Source organism: Neltuma alba, unplaced genomic scaffold, assembly GCF_004799145.2.
Source record: "Neltuma alba isolate B1F8T4 unplaced genomic scaffold, ASM479914v2 tig00013139_pilon, whole genome shotgun sequence".
NCBI lineage: Eukaryota > Viridiplantae > Streptophyta > Magnoliopsida > Fabales > Fabaceae > Neltuma > Neltuma alba.
The window spans coordinates 17,082-43,341 of NW_021637455.1; the positions used below are offsets into that span (position 1 = coordinate 17,082).

A 26,260-nucleotide genomic window follows, 5' to 3' on the forward strand; every position below is an offset into this window, starting at 1 on the left:
TTTACCTTCTTTTTTTTCCCCCTTTGGTACAAATATTTTTCATGATTCAAGGAAAACAAGGGTAAGACACGCACGAAGCCCAGAAAGCACTAAAAGACAAACAAATGAGCAGTGTGAATGTTGTAGTACACAATGGCACAGTTGCAGATGGAACTCCATTTCGGCTCTACACATTCCCCACCGGATTTCCTGCGTCGTCACTCCCACCCACTCCCCGTTTTTAAATCTTGTCTCTTTCACTATTTCTCCCCACACGCATTTCCATAGCCCCAACTGAAAAACATGATCCTCTTGGATCCACAGAGCCTCCCACCCTGAAACGTGGGTTGTGTTTTAAGCCCCCGCATGTTCAACTTTATTAGTACTACCTCCTGTTTTTAATATAAAATTTTGTTTAATTTTTATTTTGACTCTAAATATAAGATCTTAATTTATTTTATCTCTCATATTTACTTATATATATATTTTTTAAAATAATCCTTCTAACAATAGTAATTCTAGCCAATACATTTGATTAGTAAGGATATTTTAGAAAAGACAACACCTATTTAGGACAAATAACTAACTCAACTTACTTCTTTAATCTCTTCAAATTAGTCAACTAGCTCTTTTAATTAGGATCGGAGGTAGTACTATTTTTAGTTTTTAATATAAGATTTTGTTTAATTTTTATTTTAATCTTAAATACAAGACATCAATATATTTTGTCTATTATATTTATCTATTTTTTTCAAAGAAAGTCTTTTTAATCATGGTAATTCTAACCAATACAATTAATTAGTAAGGATATTGAAAAAAATAAAAATTATTTATTACAGATAACTAACTTAACTTATTTTTTTAATCTATTCAAATTAGTCTAATAACTCTTATATTTAGGATCGGAGGTAGTAGTGAGTATTGCTGATAATAAATTTATTCCTCTAATCCTATTTATAGGATAGAGAAAAATATAAGGTAAAGAGAAAAAAAATTTCATATACATATACAATTTTATCATTCATTTATTATTGTGTTAACTTTGTTCTTAAACAGTATAATGTATATTAAATATGAATAAAGTTGAAAACTTATTAAATTTTAACGAAGAGTTAATAAAATTAAATTTTTTTATGTAAAACATATTGAAAATAAATTATAAATAGTGCCATAAGAGTATGGCTTAATAACATGAATGTTTCCCCACAATTAATGAGAATTGGGTCCAGTACATAAAAAAAATGTAGTTCCTTGTAACTTAACGAATAATCAATATTTTGAATTTCTATTAAGTGTTGATATTGAATATCTGATAGTGTCTCAAACATTGTTGTTTACAACAAGAAGATAGTGTGTGCTTATAAAAAAATGTTTCTCTGCAAATAATCTCGCTTTGTTAGTATCTGCCAGTATGCTGCTCGGTGTCTGTTTCAATCCCCAAAAATACCAACAAGCGCTCAGAAGATCAGAGGAAATCAACAAGACTCCCACGTTACAGTGCATACATCACTCATTGTGAGAGGACGCTTCTCAAACGAAACGGACCCACAATTCTTGGAAGACTTTAGGGGTTCAAGTCTGGCAGCTATTGGGGACCACTAGTCGGAGACAGGTCTAGTCAGTGTAATTTCATTTTTAGCTTGAACAGCATATATTGATCAATAATGAATCTCGTCATTGTTGGTGGATTCCTGTGTTATATGGTCAAGCCATCTTTTTTTAATGCATCTGATCAAAGTCTTCAATTATTCTACATTTTGCTGTTTGCATTCTTCTTTCATAGTCCTAATCTGTCACTTTCCCCTCGTTATCAGGAAGAAAATTTAGCGAAATCAAGAGTATAAATTAAAATGGGTCACTAGCTTACATAATGTCTTTTTCTAAGAGTAATGATAATGTCCTCTTGATTAAATTTGCTGACGATATGAAACTGTCGTTAATGTTTTTTCCTTACGAGAATCTTCTTCTTTTTTTCCTTTCTCATTTTGAACAGCTTTTACGTGGTTGATTCCTTTGATCAAATCAATCAAGTCACCTTAAAACTATTGAGATCCATATATATTTCGAAAAAAACAACATTGTAATCCAAAATAGATGACAAAATTCAATCGATATGACAATATTTTGTTGAACACGACCACAAAACAAAGTGAAGATCATCTCAATATACATTATGAATCAACTTGTTAACCTGATATTGAGCCTTCGAAGCCAAATAGAGTGAAGAATCATATGAAACACATCAAATGGCTTTGCTGGCCGATTTACTTGAAAATGTCTTTGTACTTTGACCACCCTTTTCAGTAACGTCAAATACCTCTTCTCTGACACCCCTTGTAATATCCTCTTAATCTCCGGTATCTTTTCTGATGGAATATGTATCGAAAACTTGCTCCAGTCAAGAACATCACTAAATGGCAACTCATAATAATCTGAAACAATCACGGGCACACAACCTGCATTAATGGCTTCCACAAGCCTAGGGCTAGCCACTTCATAACCACTAGGGCACAAGCAAAACTTGGCTCGACCCATTAGGGCATAGTAGTCAATGCCCTTAGGGAGGTACTCATGGACTTGCACTTGGTCATCTTTGTCCTTCCAATGGCGGAGTAGGGTTTCTCTGATGCTACCATGAGCGCCGCCAGCAAAGAAGGCAAGGATAGAGCGATTGCGGAGGTGGTGGGTTGGGGTTGGTGAGTTGAGAATGGAGCCTTGGATGTTGATTTCTGGCAGTGAAACATCTTTATTTGGTCTGAAACCTTCTGAAATGTTGGCATTGCAAAGTACTCGTATGAGGTTCTTGTATAGTTCTTTACCTAATTTCTCTTTTGAAATGTCTGGAGCCTGCATTATTCTTCCAATCAAATACATATATTTAAAGTAAACACTTGATTCTATTCTTAAATATTAAATATTAGTATGCTTGTTCTACATTTTACATTTAGTGCCGTCTTGGGATTTATTCTAAACAATAATCTTAATTATTGCTAATTCAAAAATGATAATAAGAAGACTGAGGGTTTGGATGGAATGAATGATAGAAAGCAAAATATAAAAGTAAAGCTGGTAATAAAATACTCATTCAATCCTTAATATGAGACCTAACTGGTGAGTTGATTTTGATCCTAAACATAAGACATATTTCTTATATTTATCAGTTTTTTTTAAATTACTCATATTGATACTCTCTTAAGCATAATTAAGTAAAAGAAGGAGGAAGGGTATTAAGAAAGATGATTATGGTGTTTTAGGAAAAATATGTCATATTTCTTATGATTACTTAACTCATTTAACTTTCTTAATCTAATCAAATTAGTTAAATAGGTTTTATATTAAGGATCGGAAGAATAGTTTTTTTCAACTCACATTGTAAACTCGCAACCAGCTACAGGTTAGATCGCGAGTTGCGTGTATTACCATCCTGACCCAAAAGCCTTTTGACCTAATAGCGCTGTATGTGCCTTGAGTGGGCACTAGGTCACGGGTTGAAATGTTGAGTCCGCCCCTTGTAATCCCAAATAGAAAAGGAAAGGGATGGATGAATGAAAGAAAGGACTAACCCAATCATGGCAAGAGACAATGAAATGGTCAGCGCCGAGGGTTCTGTTCCAGTAGGGGTATTTACGGGCAACGAGGTGGGTGTAATCAGTGACAATCCTCATGAGCGGGTCCCGAGCATAGGAGACCAGAGGTCTGTATAAGAAATGAACGATGTAGGCCACGCTTACGGGAAGCATAAACACATGGGCCTCATTGGGCCCTTGGGCCAAAAATGGGCTTGTCCTGCTCTCTATCTCATCCATGAAGTGCCCCTCTATCCCATATATGGAGCTCATGGGCCCAGAATGGACCAAAGGTGGCTCGCCTTCTTTGTATGTCCACACTTTGAATCTCTTCATCATCTCTATGTGACTCCTGGACAATTTTATCGTGTTAGAGTCCACCATGAAAAAAAAAAATTAATTTTACGTTATTTATTATATTGTTTCTTGCATTTTTGCTTCAATTTTAATTGGATTTTTTCATGATAAATTCAAGTAAATTTTTAACCCGCTTGGAACCCAGCAGCAATTGAGTCCAAATTAACTGATATTCATGAATGCTTCATATTATAAAATTAAAAATTAAATACAATTAGTGACTTGGAGAACGGTTTTAGTTTGATGTGGAAGGAACAAAATAAGTGCCACGTGTTGATTTTATTTACTGTTTCTAAATTAATTTCCATAGAATGCATCGTACTGGTGATCATGGTCCTTTTTTTTTTTTTGCGTCTAATGATTAGAGACGGTTTCGAAATCTCCGATTTGACAAATATAATTTCATTTCTTTCTCATAATCAATTAAATTTAATTTATTATATTCCTCTATGTATGGAATGCCTTCAAATTTAGAAATTGTATATTCTCTTTGATTGGAGAAATATTGGTGCATGAATTAGATCTAAATATAAAAAAGATTGATTTCAAATCCATCATTTTAAACCACCTTAAAACCTCGTCCGTAATTTTGAAACTTTCCAAAAAAAAAAAAATTATTCCATCAACTGGGGGGTAAAAGAAAAGAAAGAGAAAACAGAAATGAAATCACTGTGTAAGTATATAAATTTAATTTTCTGCCAAAAAGCATATAAATTTAATGATCAACAATCATAAAATATATTTTTCCGGTCCTTAATATAAGACCCATTTAACTAATTTAATTAAATTAAGAAAGTTAGGTAAGTTAGTTAATTATAAGAAATATGACATGTTTTTCCTAAAATACCATAATCATGTTTCTTAATACCTCATCTTTCTCTTCTACTTGATTATGGTTGAGGGGGTATCCATAAGGATAATTTAGAAAAAATTGATAAATATGAAAAATAGGTCTTATATTTAAGACTAAAACTAACTCAATAATTAGGTTCTATATTAAGGACCGAAGGAGTACATTTACATTTTAAACAGAGGGACATATAAATACATATAATCATACATGAGGTTCAATTTAATTTTTATACATACCCCTCGTTTTCCTTTTTTAATTTTTTTCAAATATACCATGTATATCTATTTTCATGATTGCAAATTATTAAAATATAGTTTCCTTTTTTTTTTTTGCCAACTTAATAAAATATAGTTTCCATGTTTTGATTCATTCCAGCCTGCCATATTTGATTTCTCTACTTCTACGCTTATGGAAGGAAAAAATATTTTCAATCCACAAATTAAATGAAATATATATTGCAAATAAGGAGAATATGTCAAGTTAAACAGTCTATTTATCTGTCTGGTCCCCCCCCCCAAAAAAAAAAACAATGTACATGTTTATCTTCAAATCAAAGAGCCATCATAATTAATAATATTCCTTCGGTTTTAAATATAAAACTCATTTTATGGTACAAATTGTACTAGAAAATGAGTCTTATATTTAAGATCAGATTAGCATTAATTAATTTGAATTTAAAAGTAAATAAATTGTTCAGAGGTAACCGAAGGAATTAAGTACATGTACAGTACATTGTATCAAGAAAAGTTGAAAAAGAAAAGAAATGAAATGAACTACTGTTCGCACAAAGCACAAACACATCATCTTGTTTATCCTCCAAGGTCAACCCCAAATCAAATAATTTTTCATGAGATTAAATTCGAGCCATAAATCACAAATAATGTTGATCAGAGAGCCATGACTTGCAGGAAAATTAAATCCTGTAATCCTTATATTTAATTTAACATTATATATATATATATATATTCCATAATAAGATGTAAATCACACACGATTACATTCATTTGAACCGAATATTTTACGGCTTCGTAGTGAATAGGAACTCATTAACAGCGCAGTTTTATGCAAATTATTATTTTCGATCCCTGCTCATGTAGATTATTATGCAGATGAACATATAACATTTAAAATGATGATTTTTTTTGTGTATTATTATTGATATGAAAATTTAGATTAACATTAGTAGTAATGATGAAATTAAAAACTTACTGATGAAAGGCGTAAGCATTTCTGTAAATATTCCCTCTGGGGACGAAGGTCTCATGTTGATGTGAAGTGAAGTTCCTCTCTCGTATGGCTCTCCGAATAGCCCTTCTTGCTTCTGCCAACTCTTCTTCTACCTTCAACAATCCACTGATCTCTTCCCTCTTTATCCTCTTCTTCTCCTTCTGTGTCATATATATATATATATATATATATATATATATATATAATATCAGCTCAGAAATTAACCAAAACATAGAGTAATTATTTCGTAAAAACCAGAATTAATTAGATTAGATAAGGGGGAGAGAGAGAGAGCAAGAAAGAAGGCAGGCATTTATACTTTGATGGGAGAAGCAGTGGCTGGATAAGAAGTGCTGTGGAGATGATGACGATGATGGAGTTGTGCGGGAATGAGGAGAGAAACGGCGTCGTTTCGGTGGTTGGAATAGAGGAAGACGAAGAGAAAGAGGAGGAACAAGGTTAGAACGAAGACAAGCCGTGAACTTGTGATACTGCTCCAGGTTTCCGCCATGGAAGTTATATCAGAAGCCTCAGAGCTTAGCTAGCTATATGTAGGGGAATGGGGAAGAGAGACACGACATGAGGGTCATTGTCTTTTGTCTCTCTCTCCTCTCTCTCTCTCTATATACGCATGTGTATATATATACGTGTGAGTGTATACACACTCCCATGTCGTGTAATGATTTGGAGAAAATAAGGAAGGTAATAATGTGTTGATTGGTACGAGCATTGAATTTATATTGGATGGTTTCCGGAAGGTGGTGGAGTCTGGGGGAGGCATTATATTATATTAAAGGGAAGAGCAATTATCAGAATTAATTTTTTAAGATCTCAAGAATCAGATTTTCCCACACACGGTAATAATTGATGATAGTCAACTTATATTAATTTCATATATTCTCTAATTAATGTTGTTTAATTCTTATAAGTAAAGCTGTTTCCTGTGTTACACTTTTCTAATTCTATTTATAGGGCAGAGAAAGAATCTTTTTTATCCTATTTATAAGTCACTTTACTAAATTTTTACCATGAATGTACCATATTGTCCTTTATTTATTATAGTGTAAATGGTTTTTTTTTTACAGGTGTATATTTTAAATAGGGGTAAAGTTAAAAAGTTGCTATATTTTAATAAAGAGTTGATTTATTTTGATTTTATTCAAACAAGCAATCAAACATCAGCTCCTATTGGACAAAAAAATCTTATGAGTGTGTGTAGATCAGTTTTTGAAATATATATATATATATATATATCACTATATAATACCCTAATGCTTTTTTTTTTTTTGTGAAGAAAATTGAGATGTTGCCTTTTTGTTTGGGTTAGCATCAAGCATGCATATACACCATTATAGACGCAGACTGCTTATTATGGATGTCCCATAAGCGCAATTAATTAATACTCCTCCGGTCTTTAGATGATTAAGGAAGTTAAGTAAGTTAGTTAATTATAAGAAATCTAACATGTTTTTCCTAAAATATTATAATTATCTTTTTTAATCTCCTTCTTCCTCTGTTACTTGATTATGGTTGAGAGAATATCCATAAGAGAGTAATTTAAAGAAAATTGATAAATATGATAAATGAGTCTTATATCTAGGATAAAAACCAACTCAACAATTAAGTTCTATATTAAGGACCGGAGGAGCACAAATCTAGAAAGACGCATGATCTGGTCCAATGAAGCTTTAGGATTTCCATTTCCGGTGTTGCGAAACTTTGCCTCGTTATCATCTGATCTGCTGGAATCAAGCTCATATTCTAATAAATAATAACGCACCAAACACTCAGCTTTTACTCTTTCCATATGAATTCCTAATGAGTTGCATTATTATAGGTGTTATATACAAAGAAGCACTAGTATGATGTTTAGTCCAACAAATTTTAACCCCTGACATAATAAATAAGCAGCCTTGATGTAATACATACATATATATATATATATGTCTCTATAATATGCCCCCAGATTGCAACCATGGTTTAATGGTATTTTACTGAAATTAAACACGTATTTACTGGACCGAATTATTGGTGATAGGTTAATTATGGTAATTTTTTGGCCTGAATGATAATTATGGTAATTAACCGGAGGAAAAGGAAAGGAAAGAGTAATGAGTTGAGGAGTGACGACCACCCCCCCCCCCAAAAAAAAACTCATTGAGGAACGACGAAATTGAGCAGTGGTGTGAATAAGTGAGGGTGTTATAACCAAGAAACCATATAGCCAATTTCATCTCCCAAACTAAATTATTTAATTATGCTTCACTTACTTTTTATATATAATCTTTTCTCAATATTAATTTTTTAGCTATAATGAGTTAATCAAGATGTTAAAAATTATTGTCTCCAGTCCTAAGTATATATAAAAAGCAGACAAATGATTTTAAATATACAAATCTGATTCATTTTATTTTCCAAATTTATATTTTTTAAAATTATTTTTATTAATTATATACTCCTCCGGTCCTTATTATAAGACCCAATTTGACTTTTTATTTGGTCCTAATTATAAGACCCAATCCATTTGTCTCTTATATTTATGCATTTTTTTCCAAGATAATTCTTCTAATAATGATAGTTTTAGCCAATATACTTAATTAGCAAGGATATTTTAGGAATGACAACACTTATTTATTATAAATAACCAACTTAACTTACTTCCTTAATCTCCTCAAATAAGTCAATTGGGTCTTATAATTAGGACCAGAGGAGTATTTATATTTTTTTAAAAGTATTTTATTGATTATGTATAATAAAGATGTTTTTATTCGGATGTGATTACCAAACACATAATTAGAAAGGATATTTTTTAAAAATTATTTATTATAAATAATTAAATTATTAATTACTTTTTAATATGTATAAATGAATTGTCTAACTACTATATAAGAAAATTTGTCATGTTATTAATTCTAGTTGGAAAAAAAATCTCAGAGAATGGAGAGTGCCGGAAATGATGGAGCCGTGAGAATGGGATTGAGGTGAGGAAATTCAAACTGAGGGAAGGAGTCATTTTCACTTTTCAGGGCTCCGACTCTGAAGAGGCAAGGGAGGCTGAGGCTTCTTGGGGCATTCAAGTAGGCCCCACATGTCGCCCCCGCGTGCACGCTGTCCCGGCCCCACACGTTGACCCGTGTTTCAACTCCCTCATTATTTTCGAGTGCCACATCACCACCACCAGCCTCTCATCTATCGTCTTTTTCACCTCACTTCTCCGCTCTATTTTTCCGTACTAACTTTTGTCTTTAATATAAAAGTAAATTAGGGGATTGGATTTGGTCATAATCATACCATTTTAATTTTTTAAAAATATTTTTTTTTATTGTAAGAATTTCTAAATTATAAATAATTAATTTAACTAATTTTTTTAAATCAGTTATCTAGGACGGTACTATTATTTTACTTTGTGCTATTACGTACTATTTTCAAAATTAACAACCATGTTAAATCTCTACATGTAATCTAGAGATCAAAGATGGCGTGTTCAAATCTTCTAAGAAGTATTTCCGCTTCCAAGATAAGACAGTTTATATTCGTGTTTTGCCAGAACTTGTTTGGAGAAACCTTATGCAACAGTTGCCTCTGTATTAAATCGGACCTGGCCACTTTTATTAATTCCATTATTTACTTTTTCATTTTTTATTTTTATTCAAAGTAACTAATCTAATGCGCCAAGCTTTGGCTCTCCACCACACACACATATTTCCAATTGAGCGATTCGGATCCCTCGTGAAGCCATTACCCAAGTTGTTCGCTGTGAGTTAACGTCACATCTTGTTAGATTTTTAATGTTGGCAGTCACATGGTCTGTTTTTCAAATATATATATATATATATAAGTATTATACTATTTTTTTCCCCAAAAGATTACTAACATAATTACACAGTGAGGTGAGAAATATGAAGGAAGACTTTTGGAAAAGTATAAGAATAAAGACGAAAATTAAAAGAAAATGAATTGGCGTGGCATCTGGGGGCCTAATAAGAAATTGACTTTACGCTTATGGAAAAATTAAACGAAAGAAGACGTATAAGAATATTTCACCAACCTGCGACTAGGACTGTTCACGGGACGGATCGAGACCGGCAGGCCCGTCCCGGTTCCGTCCCGATGAACAGTAACGGACAGATTTTCTGTCCCGTGTCCCGGCCCGTCCTGGGGTTGTCCTGGTCCCGGTCGGGACAGGACCGGGACGTCCCGAACATTTTTTTAAATTTTTTTTAATAAAATCTGAATTTTTTAATTATATTTTTTGGAGCTTAAACCTTATAAAAAAAATCTTTTTATTTTTTTATTTGTTTGGGCACTCTTAAACAAAAGCTCAAAATATTACATATAATAATCATTAAAAACTCTAAACAAAAGCTTTTAACACAATAAAAACTTGCTAAAAATTCTAATAATCAATAATCTCAAATCATTAACAAATATAAAAACTCTAAATAAATATATCTATAGTTCCATACAATAGTCTCAAATCTTAAAAAAATATGAAAAAAATGATATTATATAAATAGGATAAAAAATTTAAAAAAAAAGAACCGGGACGGGACCGGGATTGGACGACCCCGTCCCGTGTCCCGGTCCCTTTTTTGTCCCGTCCTGAAAAATTTCGGGACGGATCCGTCCCGTCCCAATAAGACCGAGACCAGAACGAGCCGACCTTGAACACCCCTACCTGCGACCGCATACATGTTTTTTCCTCTTGCCGTTGCGTACGGAATAAAAATGTTTACTTTTTCGGAGAATTTTCTCAAATGCCTCCATGCCTTCCCTTTCCTTCCAAGACTTACCCGAACCTAATTCCTGGCTGAATTTTCTATATACAAAATGAATTTTGAGAAAATAAAAATATGAAAAAAAGAAAATAATGTTTTTATTATTAGAGTTTTGAGATATTGATGCGTTATAAGTTTTCCCCATCTCATTTCCCTTAGGCATTTCTCGTCCTTATAGGGTGTTTCTATGATCTGGAACCTTAAACAATCGATTAATCATAACTTTTGAAAATAATTAATTAAATTTAATTCTTTAGTTACAGGTTTTTATAGAGAATTCTAAAGTGGTTGCGTCTGACTTTAATTTCTTATATTTAATTAAGTATAATGATCAGCATTCTGAAAATTGATGCTATGAAATAACTATGAATCAATTATATATAATTAGTGTGCTGGCCAAAAAAAAAAACATATGTTTAGTGGTGCAGAATGACATAAGGGCTTCAAATTGTGGTTTGACCCACACTATTCAACTCGGTTTTACCCGCCACAATTCAACCTTGTCATAATAAAGGCACGACTCCTAAAACAAAAGGGCATTAAAATGTCGTAATATAGAGTGTGCATATATGTATATTGATTATGATTCCTCAATAAATTTGACCACTCACGCCCAAAGAAAAAAAACAGTTGCTACGACGTATGGTTACAACTTAAACTATGGTCCTTCCAGCCAGTTGTCCCCCTGCGGATGCTCTATACCACAGTTTTTCATTTTCGGCTTGGTTGATAATGTATTTTAAAATATGTTATTACTACGCTTCAGTCATCTAGTCACTGCATATCTTAATTTATACTCTTCCGATTCTTAATATAAGACCCAATTTTTGAGTTGATTTTAGTCTTAAATATAAGACCCATTTTTTCATATTTATCAATTTTCTCTAAATTATCCCTATAGATACTCCCTCAATCATAATCAAGTAGAAGAGGAAGAGGGGGTATTAAGAAAAATAGTTATGGTGTTTTAGGAAAAATGTGTCACTTTTCTTATAATTAACTAATTCCTTAATCTAATCAAATTAGTTAAATGAGTCTTATACTTATATTAAGGACTGGAGGAGTATTACTTACTTCTTTTTTTTTTTTTTTTATTTTATAACTCAGTATTTTTAAATCGTTTTGGACATGAGTAATATAGTTTAAGGTTTTTCTTAGTCTGTATGAAACATGTTGAAAGAATTGTTATCAAACTCGCGACTTGACTCTCTGAGTTTAATGTTTTTACGTTTTCAGCTAACAAAATCGTGTCGATTTACTCTTAAACTCGTGATAACTGTAAACTTAGTTAAACTTACGAGTTCATTTACCGAGTTTATCATTTTTACGTCTTAAGCTTACAAAATCGTGTCAACTTACTCTTAAACTCGTACTAAATTATTAGATTTGATTATGTTTAGTGACTTTAGATATGAATTTTATAGAAATTTCTTTGTTAAATGTGATAAATTATGAACATTGATGGATATAATTTCAATTATTTAAATTTAAAATATATTTAAATGAAATTGTTCTCATTTTTATATACTAATTATTTGATTATATACTTTTAATACGAGTTTATCAATAAAAGTAAGCTTTTATGAGTTCACGATTTGAGTTTACGATACGAGCTTATATCATTCTCACGAGTTTGTTTAAACTCGCGAATTTGACAATCTTGGTTAGAAGTGCTTTATAAATAGAACCAGAAGAGTAAGATTCAATGAACAGTATTAAATTGCAAAAGAATTGAGGTTAAAAAAAAAAAGGCAAAAGAATATGGAGTGATAAAAACAGAAGAGATGGCAAAATAAATAAATAAAACCAAAAGAGGCTCCATGAAAAGTAGTAAAACCACAATACTTGTATCATAAGTATACCATAATGGCGGTGTGTTATTTCAAACACTAATTTATTTTTGTGATAACTCACACGATTATTTTATATATATATATATATTTATAAAGAGTTAGAACTCACAACTCACGTTTGCTATGTATATATAAATTATATAAATTTTTTTCGTGAAAATTAGATATACGGTTAATTAAGCATCATCACATTAATTTGTTCAGGAAACTACACGCTTTTACCAAAATCATAGTTCAGATGGCTTCACATATGAAAGCAAATACAAATATCTCAGCAAATATAGAATATTTCTCTGGTTCTAATTATAAGACTTTATTTATAGTCTACAAATAAAGTTTTATAAATAAGACCGGAGGTAATATATGCTTTTTATATATCTTCATGCTCCTTTGTTTCCCCCATTTTTTGTGCCTTCAATGTAATGTTTCTTTTTGTTTTTTTGTTTTTTTGTTTTTGTTTTTGCTTCAGTGGATTTCAATCAGTTAGCCAATATAGCTATAATTTTGCGATTTCCTGAATTTGTTCCCAATCCTTTCTTTTATATATGCTCAGAATAATCATCCGCCCACATTATCTGATGATTCAGTTAGGAAATAATTATCTGATTAAAATCATATATATACTTGTCATTGGCCAATTAAAAATAGAGGCCCTTCAAAAATCCACAGGATTTATTTTGAGGGACAAAAACACTCGTCACAGTATCAGATAGACATCGAATTGGCATTTTAATTAAGATAAAAGCCTAAAATTATTTATTGGGAAAATAATAGAAATTAACATGTTTTGACTACACTTGACTTGAAAATAATAACATATTTTTGTAGGAAGTATTTATTTGAGATTATGCAATTTTCATGTTTTTTTTTCATTCTCCCTTATTTATTTTGCACCAATATACCTCTTCTTTTTTTGAGTTGAAGTGGCAAGTAATAAGATTACAAGCAAAATCAGACTCGTAATCTTTTTATTTATAATAAAATTTTCACACTACTAATTATAAGATCATTTGCTAGTAAACCTCGTTTCTAATTTTGCTGTTTTAATAAAATTGTTTTTCTTAAAGAATCAGAGTTATTATTTCACAAAACTGCCAAATTTTAAGGAGACAAGGAGGAGAGATTGGGGTGATGGGAATTTAGGGAAGGAGTTCTGAAAAGCGTACGGGTATGATCCACGATGAGCTGGACGTTTCGCAATCCAAATCGAAAAAGCCTTTAAAAACCCAAACAAAACACGTGGGAATGAAATTAAGCCCATTCTTTATATAATTCATGGGACAATTTCAATAAAGGACCGTAGTAAATCATTATTTACCAATTAGGTCTAAAGAATTCTGAAAATACTACTTTCGGTCTTAATTATAAGAGCTAATTGATTAATTTGAGAAGATTAAAAAAATAAGTTAAGTTAGTTATTCGTGATGAATAGAAATTGTCCTAAAATATCTTTACTAATCAAATGTATTGGCTAGAACTATTATTATTAGAAGGACTTATTTAAAAAAAATACATAAATATGATAGAGAAAGTAGATTAGGATTTTATATTTAGAATAAAATAAAAGTTAAACAAGATCTTATATTAAGGACCGGAGGTAGTATATGAGAGAATTTTGAAACTGAAGTGGAAACAAAAATTTCGAAGCAAAATAACGAAAGTAACCCCACAAAATGATAGTTAAGCTCACGACTTGTCATTTTCTCAAACTATACTAACTTGTTAGTGATTAACAAACTTGTTAAATATCAGAATTTTATCGATTCGATTAGTAAATAAAGTTTTACTGTAATCCTTTACTAAACTTTTCCCAAAGCTCATTCATACGTGAAATTATTTTTATGATACATTTATAAATAAAAATATGTGTATTGAAACTACCCTTTTATGATAATTCTTATATTAATAGGGATATTTTTAAAAAAATTATTAATTTGAGAGATAAAATGAATTGAGATTTTATATTTAGAATTAAATTTAATTTATAAATATTTAGAATTGAAAATAACTTTTGCTATTTAAGCAAAAAAATGATTTTAAAAGAGCTACACCAATTAGACGTAATAATACTCAAATAATAATTTTAAAAAAAGTGATTATACTGTATAATGCATTGACGTGTAGAGAAATGAAGAGAAATATTTGTGTAATAGTAGCAGCTATGGTCACAGTTCAACAACTCGCCCTTCTCTTGCTTTTATTGCACGTCACATGTTTTCATTATTACTACAATGGAAAATGACTGAAGGTTTAATAATAATATATTTTTTATCGAAATTATGTAAATCAAAAACAAAAATGCTGGACGCAATAATTGTCCCTCTCATTAAATTGTTAACTGTAAGTTGCCAAGTTACTCAATTATCCTCCATTCGTTTATATGACCGAAAAAGTCGGACTTGGGTAAACATCTGGAAAGTTGCTGGAGAAATGCTAAACGAAGAAGAAGTCAAAGGGAAATTTACAAGAAAGACGATTACCACATTAACCAGAAAATCACCCCCCCCAAAAAAAAAAGATGATAATAATAAACAAACCTCGAGTGAAAAAAAAATGAAAAGAATGGAAATTAAACAACATCTTCAAACTTCTAATATGACACTATCTCACAGTTATAGAAAATCCTACAAATCAAATGAATAAATAGTACCATCTCAATAACTTGGCAGAATCGCCTTTTACTATGCTACTACTTTCACAAAGATTCCCCAGAAAGACTTTTGACTCTTTCGAGAAAATCTACCCAACTTAAATAATATGTTTCCTATTTACCACAAATATCATATAAATCACTGATGAACCCTGTCACACCCAAAGTTGACGCGCCAATCCAACAATTTGAGAGTAGCCGCATAATGTGCCAAAGCACCAAACACAACAAAAACATGAAATATCTGATGACTATGCCCAGCAAGATCAAACCAACCGGGCTTCCATCTTTCTGGTATTCTGCTAACATAGAACATTGTCCCTGTCAAGTAAAATAAGCCCATGGCAGCTTCATATGCAAGTGTGATATTCCTCCTAGGATTTCCCCAGTTCACAATAGTGGCATGAATTGCAGGGATGATGCCAAAAAGTCCCATGGAACAGAACAGCATGGCTCGAAAAGCTCGGTATTTGTTGGTCGTAAGAGCAGGCGAAAGCAATGTTATAATGGTGAACAATCCCATGGCTGTGATCCCTCCAAGGTAGATGATTTGCCAATGAGGATCACACAAGAAGACGTAGTAGATTTGAGGGAAAAAGGAGGTGATGATCATTACAGTGATTCCGACATAATCTATTCTTAAAAGGAACAGGTTTAAGGTATGGGAGTGACAGGAAAAGAGGTGGCATGTGCTGCTAGAGAGAAGACAGAACATAGAACCACCTAAGAAAACAAAGAATGGCCATCTAGCTGGTCCCAACTCTGATGATTGAACTTCCAGTTTCAAAGGTGCTTGATGGTTTAAATCAATCAGTAATGGTGTTCCCTGCAGGTTCATAGCATGTCAGTTCCTCAGGGGGAAAAAAAACATAAAATAGAGATTTCAGAAGTAAGTTTGTGAGCTGACACACCAGAAACAGATCTTTGAAGTTCTGGGAAACATTTTTGTCAGCGCTTGAAGAAAGTGACCTTCAGATAGATGATAATGCAAGTTTAGAGTACAATCGATCAACAAATATATAAGCCGATTGAAAAAATAAATCACTGTTACTTTACTATTTATTCCCATTTTGTTATTTTAAACTTCGATTTTTTCTTACAATGTATGTCTTATTTTTTATGTACTCGTGTATGATGCATGGAGCCCATGCTAGTTGGCAATAATGAATTAATTCTAGATGGCACATTGCATCATTTGATGCACGTGTTAGGACGCGCTAAAATACAAAGAGAGAAAAGGGAAGAAGATTTGATGAAAGTCAGAGAATGGTTGATAGACAGAGTTTGCTGAGTGCTGTGAATCAAGTTAGCTAACCAAAATTGCCAAGAGAGTTAGGTGAGCAACCAAACACAGCTCCCAGGTCATGGTTGTTGTCTGCAATTTAAGATCTGACGAAGAAATTATTTCTGTTCCTAAGGCTTTTTTTTTTTAATAAATTTTTTTTACTTTTGGGTACAAAAGAAAATTTGAAGAGTGAAATAGATTGCTCCAGCTGAGTTTCTAGACACACAGGACATTAGAATTTTACCAATTGAGCAAACCCTATCCTTATACGCATTTCTGAGACTTGTTTGAGGACTGAAACAATGACTGTTATATGTTCTGTTCCAATTAAATTCTTAGTTTTTGGACCCAAAAAAATTACTCATCCGATCCTTAATATAAGACCTATTTAACTAATTTGATTAGATTAAGGAAGTTAGGTAAGTTAGTTAATTATAAGAAATATGACATGTTTTTCCTAAAACACCATAATCATCTTTCTTAATATCCTCTCTCCCTCTTCTACTTGATTATGGTTGAGGAAGTATTTATAAAAGTAATTGAGGAAAAAATAATAAATATAAGAAACATGCCTTATATTTAGAATCAAATTCAACTCAACAATTAGGTTTTATATCAAGGACTGAAGGAATATCAATAAAAAATGCCCTCAGTCATTTTTGTCATCAAGTTTAATGGGGTTACGAGAAATCGCAGCAGATGTTGTCGTTTGAAGAAGAACGACACTTGAATGAAAAATTCCAGATGATCAATTGATGATCACGTTAACTCTCATTTATGTCATGTACTTTAGATTTTGTAACAGAAAACTAAATTCCGAGGATAAAATAAGCTTGTTGTCGTAAATGAGTTGCTAATCTCCTCTAGGTTATATATTTCAGGGCCTAATCATTTATGACTCAAAATCTTCCAACACAGCAATCGCAGGAAACATAACAGAGCATAGATTCTCTGACAGTGAGCCTGTCATTTACACAAACACATAGAAGAAAAGAATTGGTTTGGGGGAAAAAAATAGGAATGTATTGAAGAAACCTGGTAAATAGGCCTAAAAGATCCGCCACTTGAGGCTGCATCAAATTCGCCAGAGTCAATCCCAAAAACAGCAAAAACCCAAACAAGTGCCTGCAAATACAATAAAGGAAGAACGAAAATATAAAATATTAGTCAAAATAAAGAAAGAAACAATCAAGAAGATCAGTTATTGGAGTAATTATGGAAGAAGCAACGAAGCATGAAGAAGCAGCTTACGTCCAGACGTTGAGAGTTTCGTTATGCCAACGGAAGACGCTGAGGAGGGCTTGCTTGAGAGGCCAATTTGCTCTGTAATAATGGAGAATATACTCGTTGTCCTTCATGTACTCCGGCAGCTCCCAGAATGACAAAAGAGGGTAGCGTCTTGCTTTAACGACCCTTCTGATCTCCTCCTGATCCTTTCCTGTCTTCTTCTTCGTTCTATGTTCCTTGGTGGGAGTGTAAGACAAAGCCTGCAAATGGGTTTCCTCCATTGTTTCTCTTCCTTTCCTCTTCAACACAGCCCGTGCCTCAACACAGCTCATGTCTTTTCTCCCAATAATCCCTCTCTCTCTCTCTCTCTAGAATTGCCTTATTGTGTTTGAAGAATAATGCGTGGCTTATTTTGAGCTTGGAAGGAGTAATGGAAGGGGTACAACTGGAGGAGGCAGAGCATTAAAGAAGGCTCACAAATACGAATACGAAAGGTGAAGCTCGTAGGCTCTACTATTCTGGCGAGTTGGTTAGGTGTCGTGTGGTACGCAATTTTATAGCCTTGCCCCAGAGAAGAAGCCATCGAATATGGTAGCACTGGCATAAATGCAATAATAATAATTAAAATAAAATATTAGTAATATAGTAAAATATACGTATGATGTTTGGTCAAAGTGAAAAAATTGAGATCTTTTGTTGCTGGGTTTAGGTTACTTAAATTGAAAATCTTCCCAACTGTCCCTGCCTTCTTTCCTGTTAGCTTAACTTTGAGCCATGCATCTTCATTCTTCCATATAATTCTTGCGCTGTTTTATTTATACAATAATACAAACTCTTCCAGTGTTCCTATCTACTTTGTCGGTTTGTCCACATAGACCAAAAAAAAGGGAAGTGTTTTTAAATCTTTACTTTCATTTAATATTTTATTATCCAACGGGGATATTATTAAAAATAAGTAGTAATTATACCTTGAAATTTGGAATATGACGTATATTCTTTAAAATTAAAACAATTGAGGAGATGTTTGGATTTGTTTTTTAAAATTAATTTTAAGGATTAGATATATGAAAAAATATGTTTCAACTTGCGTATAAAAAAAAAAACTTTTTTGAGAGCTGAAACAAACAAGAACAGAGGCTACATGAAGATATTTGTATCCGTCTTCTGAATTTTGATGGTATTTGCAATTAAGGATGGAAACAGGCCAGGCCAGGCCAGGCTTTGCTCTTAACAGGCCAGGCCTGTTTTGGAGCCTATTAGCCTGAGCCTGGCCTGTGGCCTGTTACAGGCTTATTTTTCAGCCTGAGCCTGGCCTGTATAAAGGCCTGGCCTGGCCTGGCCTGAAGCCTGTTAAAAAGCCTGTATTTTTAAAAAAATTCAAATTATAATAATTATTTTTTTTAAAAAAAGCTAAGATTTAAAAACGTACATAATAATTAAATTTTTAGTCTTGTCTTTTATTTAAATTTTAGTATCATAAGTACTATTTTAAATCTTAATTATAATTTATAAGAATATTATTGAAAACTAATTGTAATTATATGTTAAAATTTAGAATAAGACTACGTTTAAGTACACACAAAAAATTAAAATTAAGACAAATAAATAAAGAGAAAAAAATACTAATTTTATAATAAATAAAGAGGGTATCATACTTAAATTAACATAATACGTAAGTTAGTTAATTTATCATTCTTGGAACAAAATTTTTCTTTCCTATTTTCTTTATATTTTTAAGATTTAAAAATCACATTATTTATTGATATTATTATTTTAAATTATATTTTTATCTTCACTTGTCATCTAAACTTCAAAATCTAAGAAAAGATTAAGCTATTAACTATATATTAAAATTAAAAAATAAATTAAAAGAGCACATTAACAATAATAGCATTAATTAATTTTTTCATATATTATGATTATAAATTCCTAACAGGCCCAGGCCGGCCTAACAGGCTTAACAGGCTTTTTAAAAAGCCTAAGCCTGGCCTGTTTAGTTAAACAGGCCTTCAAACAGGCCTGAGCCTGTCTTTTTTGGGAAACAGGCCAGGCCAAATGCAGGCCAGGCCATAGGCCCCTGACAGGCCGCCTGGCCTGTTTCCACCCCTATTTGCAATGCTATCACAAGCCATAGGTAAAACTAATTCTAATGTGAATTTCAAATATAATTAAATTTTTTATGTCATTCACTGTCATGTCTATTGTAGGTCATTTTCGAAGTATCAACGTCCTAAAATCTAATTTGTTTAATATTTATTAGTAATTTTAAATATGAGTAAAAAAAGTAACTTAAAATAAATACGTATATTTATTGATCAAGTAATAAATTCAACCGAACCTTATCCATTAAAATTATTTTTGTTTAAATTTTTGTTATTGATATTTTATGGATAGATGCTTAATAGTATTAAATAGATAATCGTTGGCCCAAAAAGAAATAGATAGATCATCGATGAACATAATTACAAGCTTACCTTGTCTTAATTAAATATTTTAAAGTGATTTAGAAAATGGTCGGGAACCATTTCTCTTCCAACCACCTGGTACCACCTCGAAAGTTACGGGTGAATTGCTCTTCAAAGGTCAAAAATTTCAACGTGAAAGTTACACTCAAAGACCATACAAAAATTAATTATCTAAAATGAATGTAGTACCTCTATCTATAAGAGTTAACTTGATATGTAATTTAGTATAAGATTTTAATTTATTTTGTTTATTATATTTATCTATTTTTTTAAATTTGTTTGTGTAGTAATTGTATATATTGAAAGCTCCATCAAATCATAATTTACTCAAACAGTCAACCAGTTCTTATATTAAAGACCAAATCAATAATACACGATATTAGAGGCAGTACTAAGTTTCTTGCGGCATTAGTTTTCAACTACAAGACGGCTTGCACATGCCTAAGTCCAAAATTTGACCTCAAGTTCTTAATATAAAAGGTAATTAATTAATTTGAGGATATAAAGAAAATTTGTTAAGTTAGTTATTCGTAATAAATAGGTATTATCTTTTTTGAAATATCCTTGTTAATCATGTGTATTAGCCAGAGAACAAAAAATCAGGCCTAATTGGCCGGTTAAACCGAAAAACCAGCCAGTAGTCCAATTTGGCTTAAATGTTAAACCCGTGGAGAGTTGAACCGGTAACGAACCAGTTAAATCCTAGTGAACCGGTGAAAAACAGTATGAACCACTAATGAACTGATTTGGATGATTATGTTATTAATGGTCCTATTTTTTTCTCATTCAGCTCTGAATCTCTCAGCTCTTATAGATTTAAATGAATTTTAATGATGATTTTGGTATTAATGATTGTTAATTTTAGTTAATGATGAATCATAAGGATCAAAATTCTCAATGTTGCTATACTTTGTTATTGTTACAATCAAACTATTATTATATTTCCTTATATTTTGTTATTAGTAATTATTAATTTTGTTCTATCTTGTTATTTTCAATTAAATTATATTATTTTAATATGACCAGTTGGACCCTAAGTTGATATCGATCAGACCAACTGACCCTTGAACTACTATTTCAACCGCTTTAGTGTCTGGTCCAGTTTTTTATTTCTTGGTATTAGCTATATAACTATCATTTGATAGAACATTTAACATATTACTTTTGATTTTTAATGTAAGATCTGGTTTGATTTTTATTTTGATCTAATATATTTTGTCTTTCATATTTATGTTTTTTTTTTTCAAAATAGTCCTTTTAATAATGATAGTTCTAAGAAATATACTTGATTAATAAGGATATTTTAGGAAAGACAATACCTATTTATTGTAAATAACTAACTTAATTTGTTTTCTTAATCTCCTCAAGTTAATTAACTAGCTGGATCGGACATCGTATTAGGTTTGATTTTTCATTAACTTGCTTTGATAGAATTTGACTTTTTTTTTTAATCTATAGACAGAAATTGCCAGGGTGGCAATTTAAAGAATTTAGTCCCATGTCCGCAGGGTCAAAACTTACAGAGAAACATTTACGAGGTTCACTAAATAAATGTTCGTAATTTCAAAAAAGTGTGAATCTCACTTTATCTCAGGTTGGCATAATATTGTCTGTATTTAGTTAAGAAAAATAAGAGGACCCAAAAAAACCTAAGACTTGATGACGACGACCCGAAAAAAAGCGAGAACATTTGCTTCCAATTACATGTAATAAATTATTAGTGCATTCTAAATAATTCAAAATTTTAAAGGTTTTTTTCTTAATTATAAATTCTAAAAAAAGTTGGCAACTTGTGATGGGAAGGAAAGTTGCTGTCCTAATTGCCATTTATGGCTGATACAATAATACAACATGACTATATATGACACATTTTCTTGCAACTTTTTCCCCTAACGTGACCACATAATCAAATAACATAATTAACAATAATAAAGTGGCTTATGACTTAAGATTGAGAAAGATAGGTAAGAAATATTTGTGAATTGCAAGTAAAAACTAATACAACCCTAATCAATAAGCAATTCTGATCTGTTTGGTCGGAGGGCAATAGTAACGAGAAAAAATTGTAATGAATTGTCTTTTTTTTTTAAAAAAAGATCTGGAGTTAAAATTTTTTAATTATTTTTTCCTATTGTTTTATCTTTCTTTTTTATAATTCCATTTATTTATTTTTCAAATTGAATCCATCAAAATCTACTCCCTTCCTTTTATTCTCCTCCAACCAGGAAGGAGAGGTATGGGATTCAAATCTCACCAAATCTATATAAGAATTTTATTAATAGATGATTTGTAAATACTCTTTTGATCCTTAATATAAGACTTAATTATTGAGTTGATTTTGGTTCTAAATATAAGGCTTAATTCTCATGTTTTTCAGTTTTTCATAAATTATTTCTATTGATATTGTCTTAACCATAATCAAGTAGGAGAGTGAGGGAGGACATCAAAAAAGATAATTATGATATTTAAAAAAAATATGTCATATTTCTTATAACTAATTAACTTATCTAAATTTCTTAATATAATCACATTAATTAAATAGTTATTACATTAATAACCGGAGAAGTATTTATTTCTATTGTGAAACTTGCTCTAGTTTTATTTTATTTTTTTTGGACCAATGCTCTAGTTTTATTTAGTCCATGGAGGTAACTCACATGAATTTTATAGGTAAGAAAAAAATTGTTATTTGTTAGATAAATACGTAGGTCAACTATAACATTAACAAGCATAAAGGAAAATTGACCTCATCAAAAGAATTTTAAAAAAAATAAAGGGGAACATTAATTGAAGCCATCCGGACCATGCCCATTAATCCTTCAGCTTACTTTGTTCGAATGAAATTGTCTTTTCATTAAAAAAAAAAAAGAAAAGAAACAGGCCATGTTGGTCGGTTATTTTAAATTCCATTGACCTTGAATCCGATAATATTGGAATATAAATAATTAAATATTGCGAGTCAAGAATTAATTGTTATATTAAAAATTATTTTTCAAATAAGTTATGACATTAAAAAAACCTTCACTGCAGAAGCAAATTAGTACAAAGCATAAGAAATGCTAGATACTCCCCAAACTACAAAGTTATGTAATTAATCTCTTGTCCACAACTAAATAATGAACTTCTCGTTATAATTGATGAAATATGTGATGTTAACAAGAAGAGTGTGCTTAAACACACACACACACCCACGTTGGTTCTAATTATATGAGTTTGATAATTAATTTGTAGGAATTTAAAAAATTGATTTTGTTATTTATGAAAAATGGGTATTAATTATCCTAAAATATCCATTTAATTATTTGTATTGAAAACAATCTTTTTGATGAAAATTTCTCTTAACATGTGCAATTAATAAAAATAACTTAGAAATTACAAAATCAGAAATCGAATTGGATGGACGTTTTATATTTAAAATAAAAAAAAATCTCTCAAGTGTTTGGGTGGGAGAAAGAGTATACCCCTCCACTTCTAAGAATGTGTTTGGATGAAACCAAACCGTGGTTTGGAAAAGTGATTCTGGAGAATAGATTCTGGGGAAAATAGATTCTGTGAAGAATAGATTTTGTAAAAAAGTGATTCTGAGAAGTGAGAGTGTTTGGATAGTTGTTATCAAAAGCACTTTTTATATATACAAATTACTAAAAAAAAGACATAAGTTAATATGATAATTACAGAAAAAATAGATTTTATGATATATTTTAATTTGAAGGAATAAAATTGTTAATAATATGTTTTTTACCAACATAATTAATAATACATAAGATAATATAATTAATAAATAATTAATGTGTATATATATTTATAAAATATAAGATTAAATATATTTATAAAAAATATGTTTATAAAAAAAATAACAAGATACATATCATATAGGCCCTCACACTCTCCCTTTTTTCTCCAAAAGCAAAAAAATTTTGCTTTTTTCAAAACCATGGTTTTGGTTTTTGGAGGGGGTGTTTGGGTGATTAAATCCCCAAACCATGGTTTGGGTCCCCAAACCATGGTTTGGGGTGTCACCCAAACAGACCCTGAATGTAAATTATTTATAGAGAAAAGCTTTAATTCTAAATAAAAGTTATTTATAATATATTTAATGCTTATTTTTTAATTTTATTATTATTTAATTTTTATTGGAAAGAAAGAAAGAATATGAAAATGATTTGTAAATGTGGAAAGAAAAAATTTTAATAAGAAAAAAATTGGAAATTTTTGTCAATTTAATACATTTTTTGTGTGCAAAAATATATTACAAGTGATTCACACTAAAGATTAGAGTGGCACTGTTAAAAATGTGTTATATAAGTTAATAGCCTTGTAATTTAGTGGTATGAAGTTTGCTATAAGTGGGAGGTTGGGATTCGATCCTCATTATAAACATATATCGTTAGTACCTGCTCTTTTAATTTAAAAAAATAAAAAAAATGTGTTATGCAAGTTAAACCATGTTTTAAAACAATTTAGTGGGAATGGTCAGTATCTTGTGGGAAACAAATAAAAAGAGTAGAGAAGGAGACGAAGAATTTTTGGTTTGCCGAAGGGCATCCAGATTCCCACCAGCTTGTGGCAAATATGGATAAGGGTGGGTTATCTGGTAATTAGTTAAGAGTTAGGTGATCGGTGGCTGCCAAACAGACCCCCATTAATACTTGCCTTTATTGCTATTATATTCTCATTAATTATATGCTTCCCTCAAGAAACTTGAAAATCAACGAACCCCCATTTCTATGCTGCGTCCAAGGACGTCTTGTCTTACTAATACAGACTTTGTGAAATTTACTATTGAGTGTGAATTACTCCTTAATTACTTGGCCAAAAAAAAAAAGATGTGAATTACTCCTTAATTATCATTTTAAGAGTATTAATTTAGGTTTTAAAAATACATTAATTTTTTGATAATTTTATTTATCTTTAACAAGGAGTCTTTATTTTCAGATGTTATAGCGGATGAGGATATTTAAATAAAATATCGCTATATTTGTCATTTAATTAAGCGGTTGAGGTTCGATTCCTAGCTTTTATATATACAGCAATCTAGTTGTAAAGGGTCTCTCCCTTCTCTCCAATTCTAGTACTTTCAAGGAGATTAACATCAAGCTCTGTTATCTTTAAGTTTTGCCGAAAGAAAAATATCATTATATTTTGTTAAATTTTAGGGTTATTTATTGGTTTCTTAATTTATGTACATAACTTCAAAATGACAATTATTGTTATGAACATGAAATGTATTGTTTCACGCTCCAATTTACAAGCACTTACAGAACTGACAAGGGCAAAAGATAAGAATATTATACTCTTTCCGATTCATAATATAGGTCACTTTAACTAATTCATAAAAATAAAAAAATGATAGTTAATTTATTAAATTTGTCTCAAATCAATTGTATAGTTAAAATTAATAAATAAATATCAATTACTCTTTAAATAATTTATATTTTGCATCAAAGTCATCTTTTTATAAGTAAGGAGGGAAGAGTAAGATGGAATGAAAGATTTGCAAGTTGCATAGAATAAATTAAAATTGAGGACAGAAGTCAAAATCCCACACCTGAGGGATCATTTGTGTTCATTTGAGGAAACCCATAATCTTTATGGCGCCTTTCAGCGTTTGATTCCCATTCCTCTGTATGGAAATCACCTTCTGACCCATCCCATGCGTTCACCCACCAGAAACAGACGACTTGCCTTCACCCGTACGCTGCATAAAATCTAATAAATGAGGCATGAATCAATTTTGTAAATATTTTTATTTTATATTCACCGGATGAGTCTCTTGAAGTTGGGTGAAAATAGGAATAAGTCGTGTTTAATATTTTATAAATTCACTGGCTTATATTGAATTCTTCTGTATGCTTATCACCTCATTGCCCATCCCTCTGAACTTGAAGGCAACTATTTTAAACTGGGGTAACACTTGGCTTTTACAATATATGAAAATAACAGGATTAATATAATTTTTAGTTTTTTAAGTTTATTTTTATTTTAGTTGTCACCCTTCAAATTTCTTTTTTTGGCTAAAC

The 26,260-nt window shown here is 31.1% G+C and overlaps 2 protein-coding genes across 2 annotated transcripts; both read right to left on the bottom strand.

Annotated features, from left to right (window-relative positions):
- Positions 1–2,157: 2,157 nt before the first annotated feature.
- Positions 2,158–6,104, bottom strand: LOC114734757 (probable glycosyltransferase At5g20260). Its single transcript, XM_028922402.1, has 3 exons — positions 5,965–6,104; positions 3,543–3,897; positions 2,158–2,826 (listed from the first exon to the last, which is right to left on the bottom strand). The coding sequence occupies exons 2-3, from the start codon at positions 3,882–3,884 to the stop codon at positions 2,158–2,160; spliced, it is 1,011 nt and encodes a 336-aa protein (XP_028778235.1). The 5' UTR covers positions 3,885–3,897; positions 5,965–6,104.
- A 9,078-nt stretch (positions 6,105–15,182) lies between these two features.
- Positions 15,183–18,249, bottom strand: LOC114734758 (heptahelical transmembrane protein 1). The gene is made up of 4 exons (XM_028922403.1): positions 17,800–18,249; positions 17,584–17,673; positions 16,175–16,232; positions 15,183–16,089 (listed from the first exon to the last, which is right to left on the bottom strand). The coding sequence occupies exons 1-4, from the start codon at positions 18,105–18,107 to the stop codon at positions 15,403–15,405; spliced, it is 1,143 nt and encodes a 380-aa protein (XP_028778236.1). The 5' UTR covers positions 18,108–18,249; the 3' UTR covers positions 15,183–15,402.
- Positions 18,250–26,260: the final 8,011 nt, after the last annotated feature.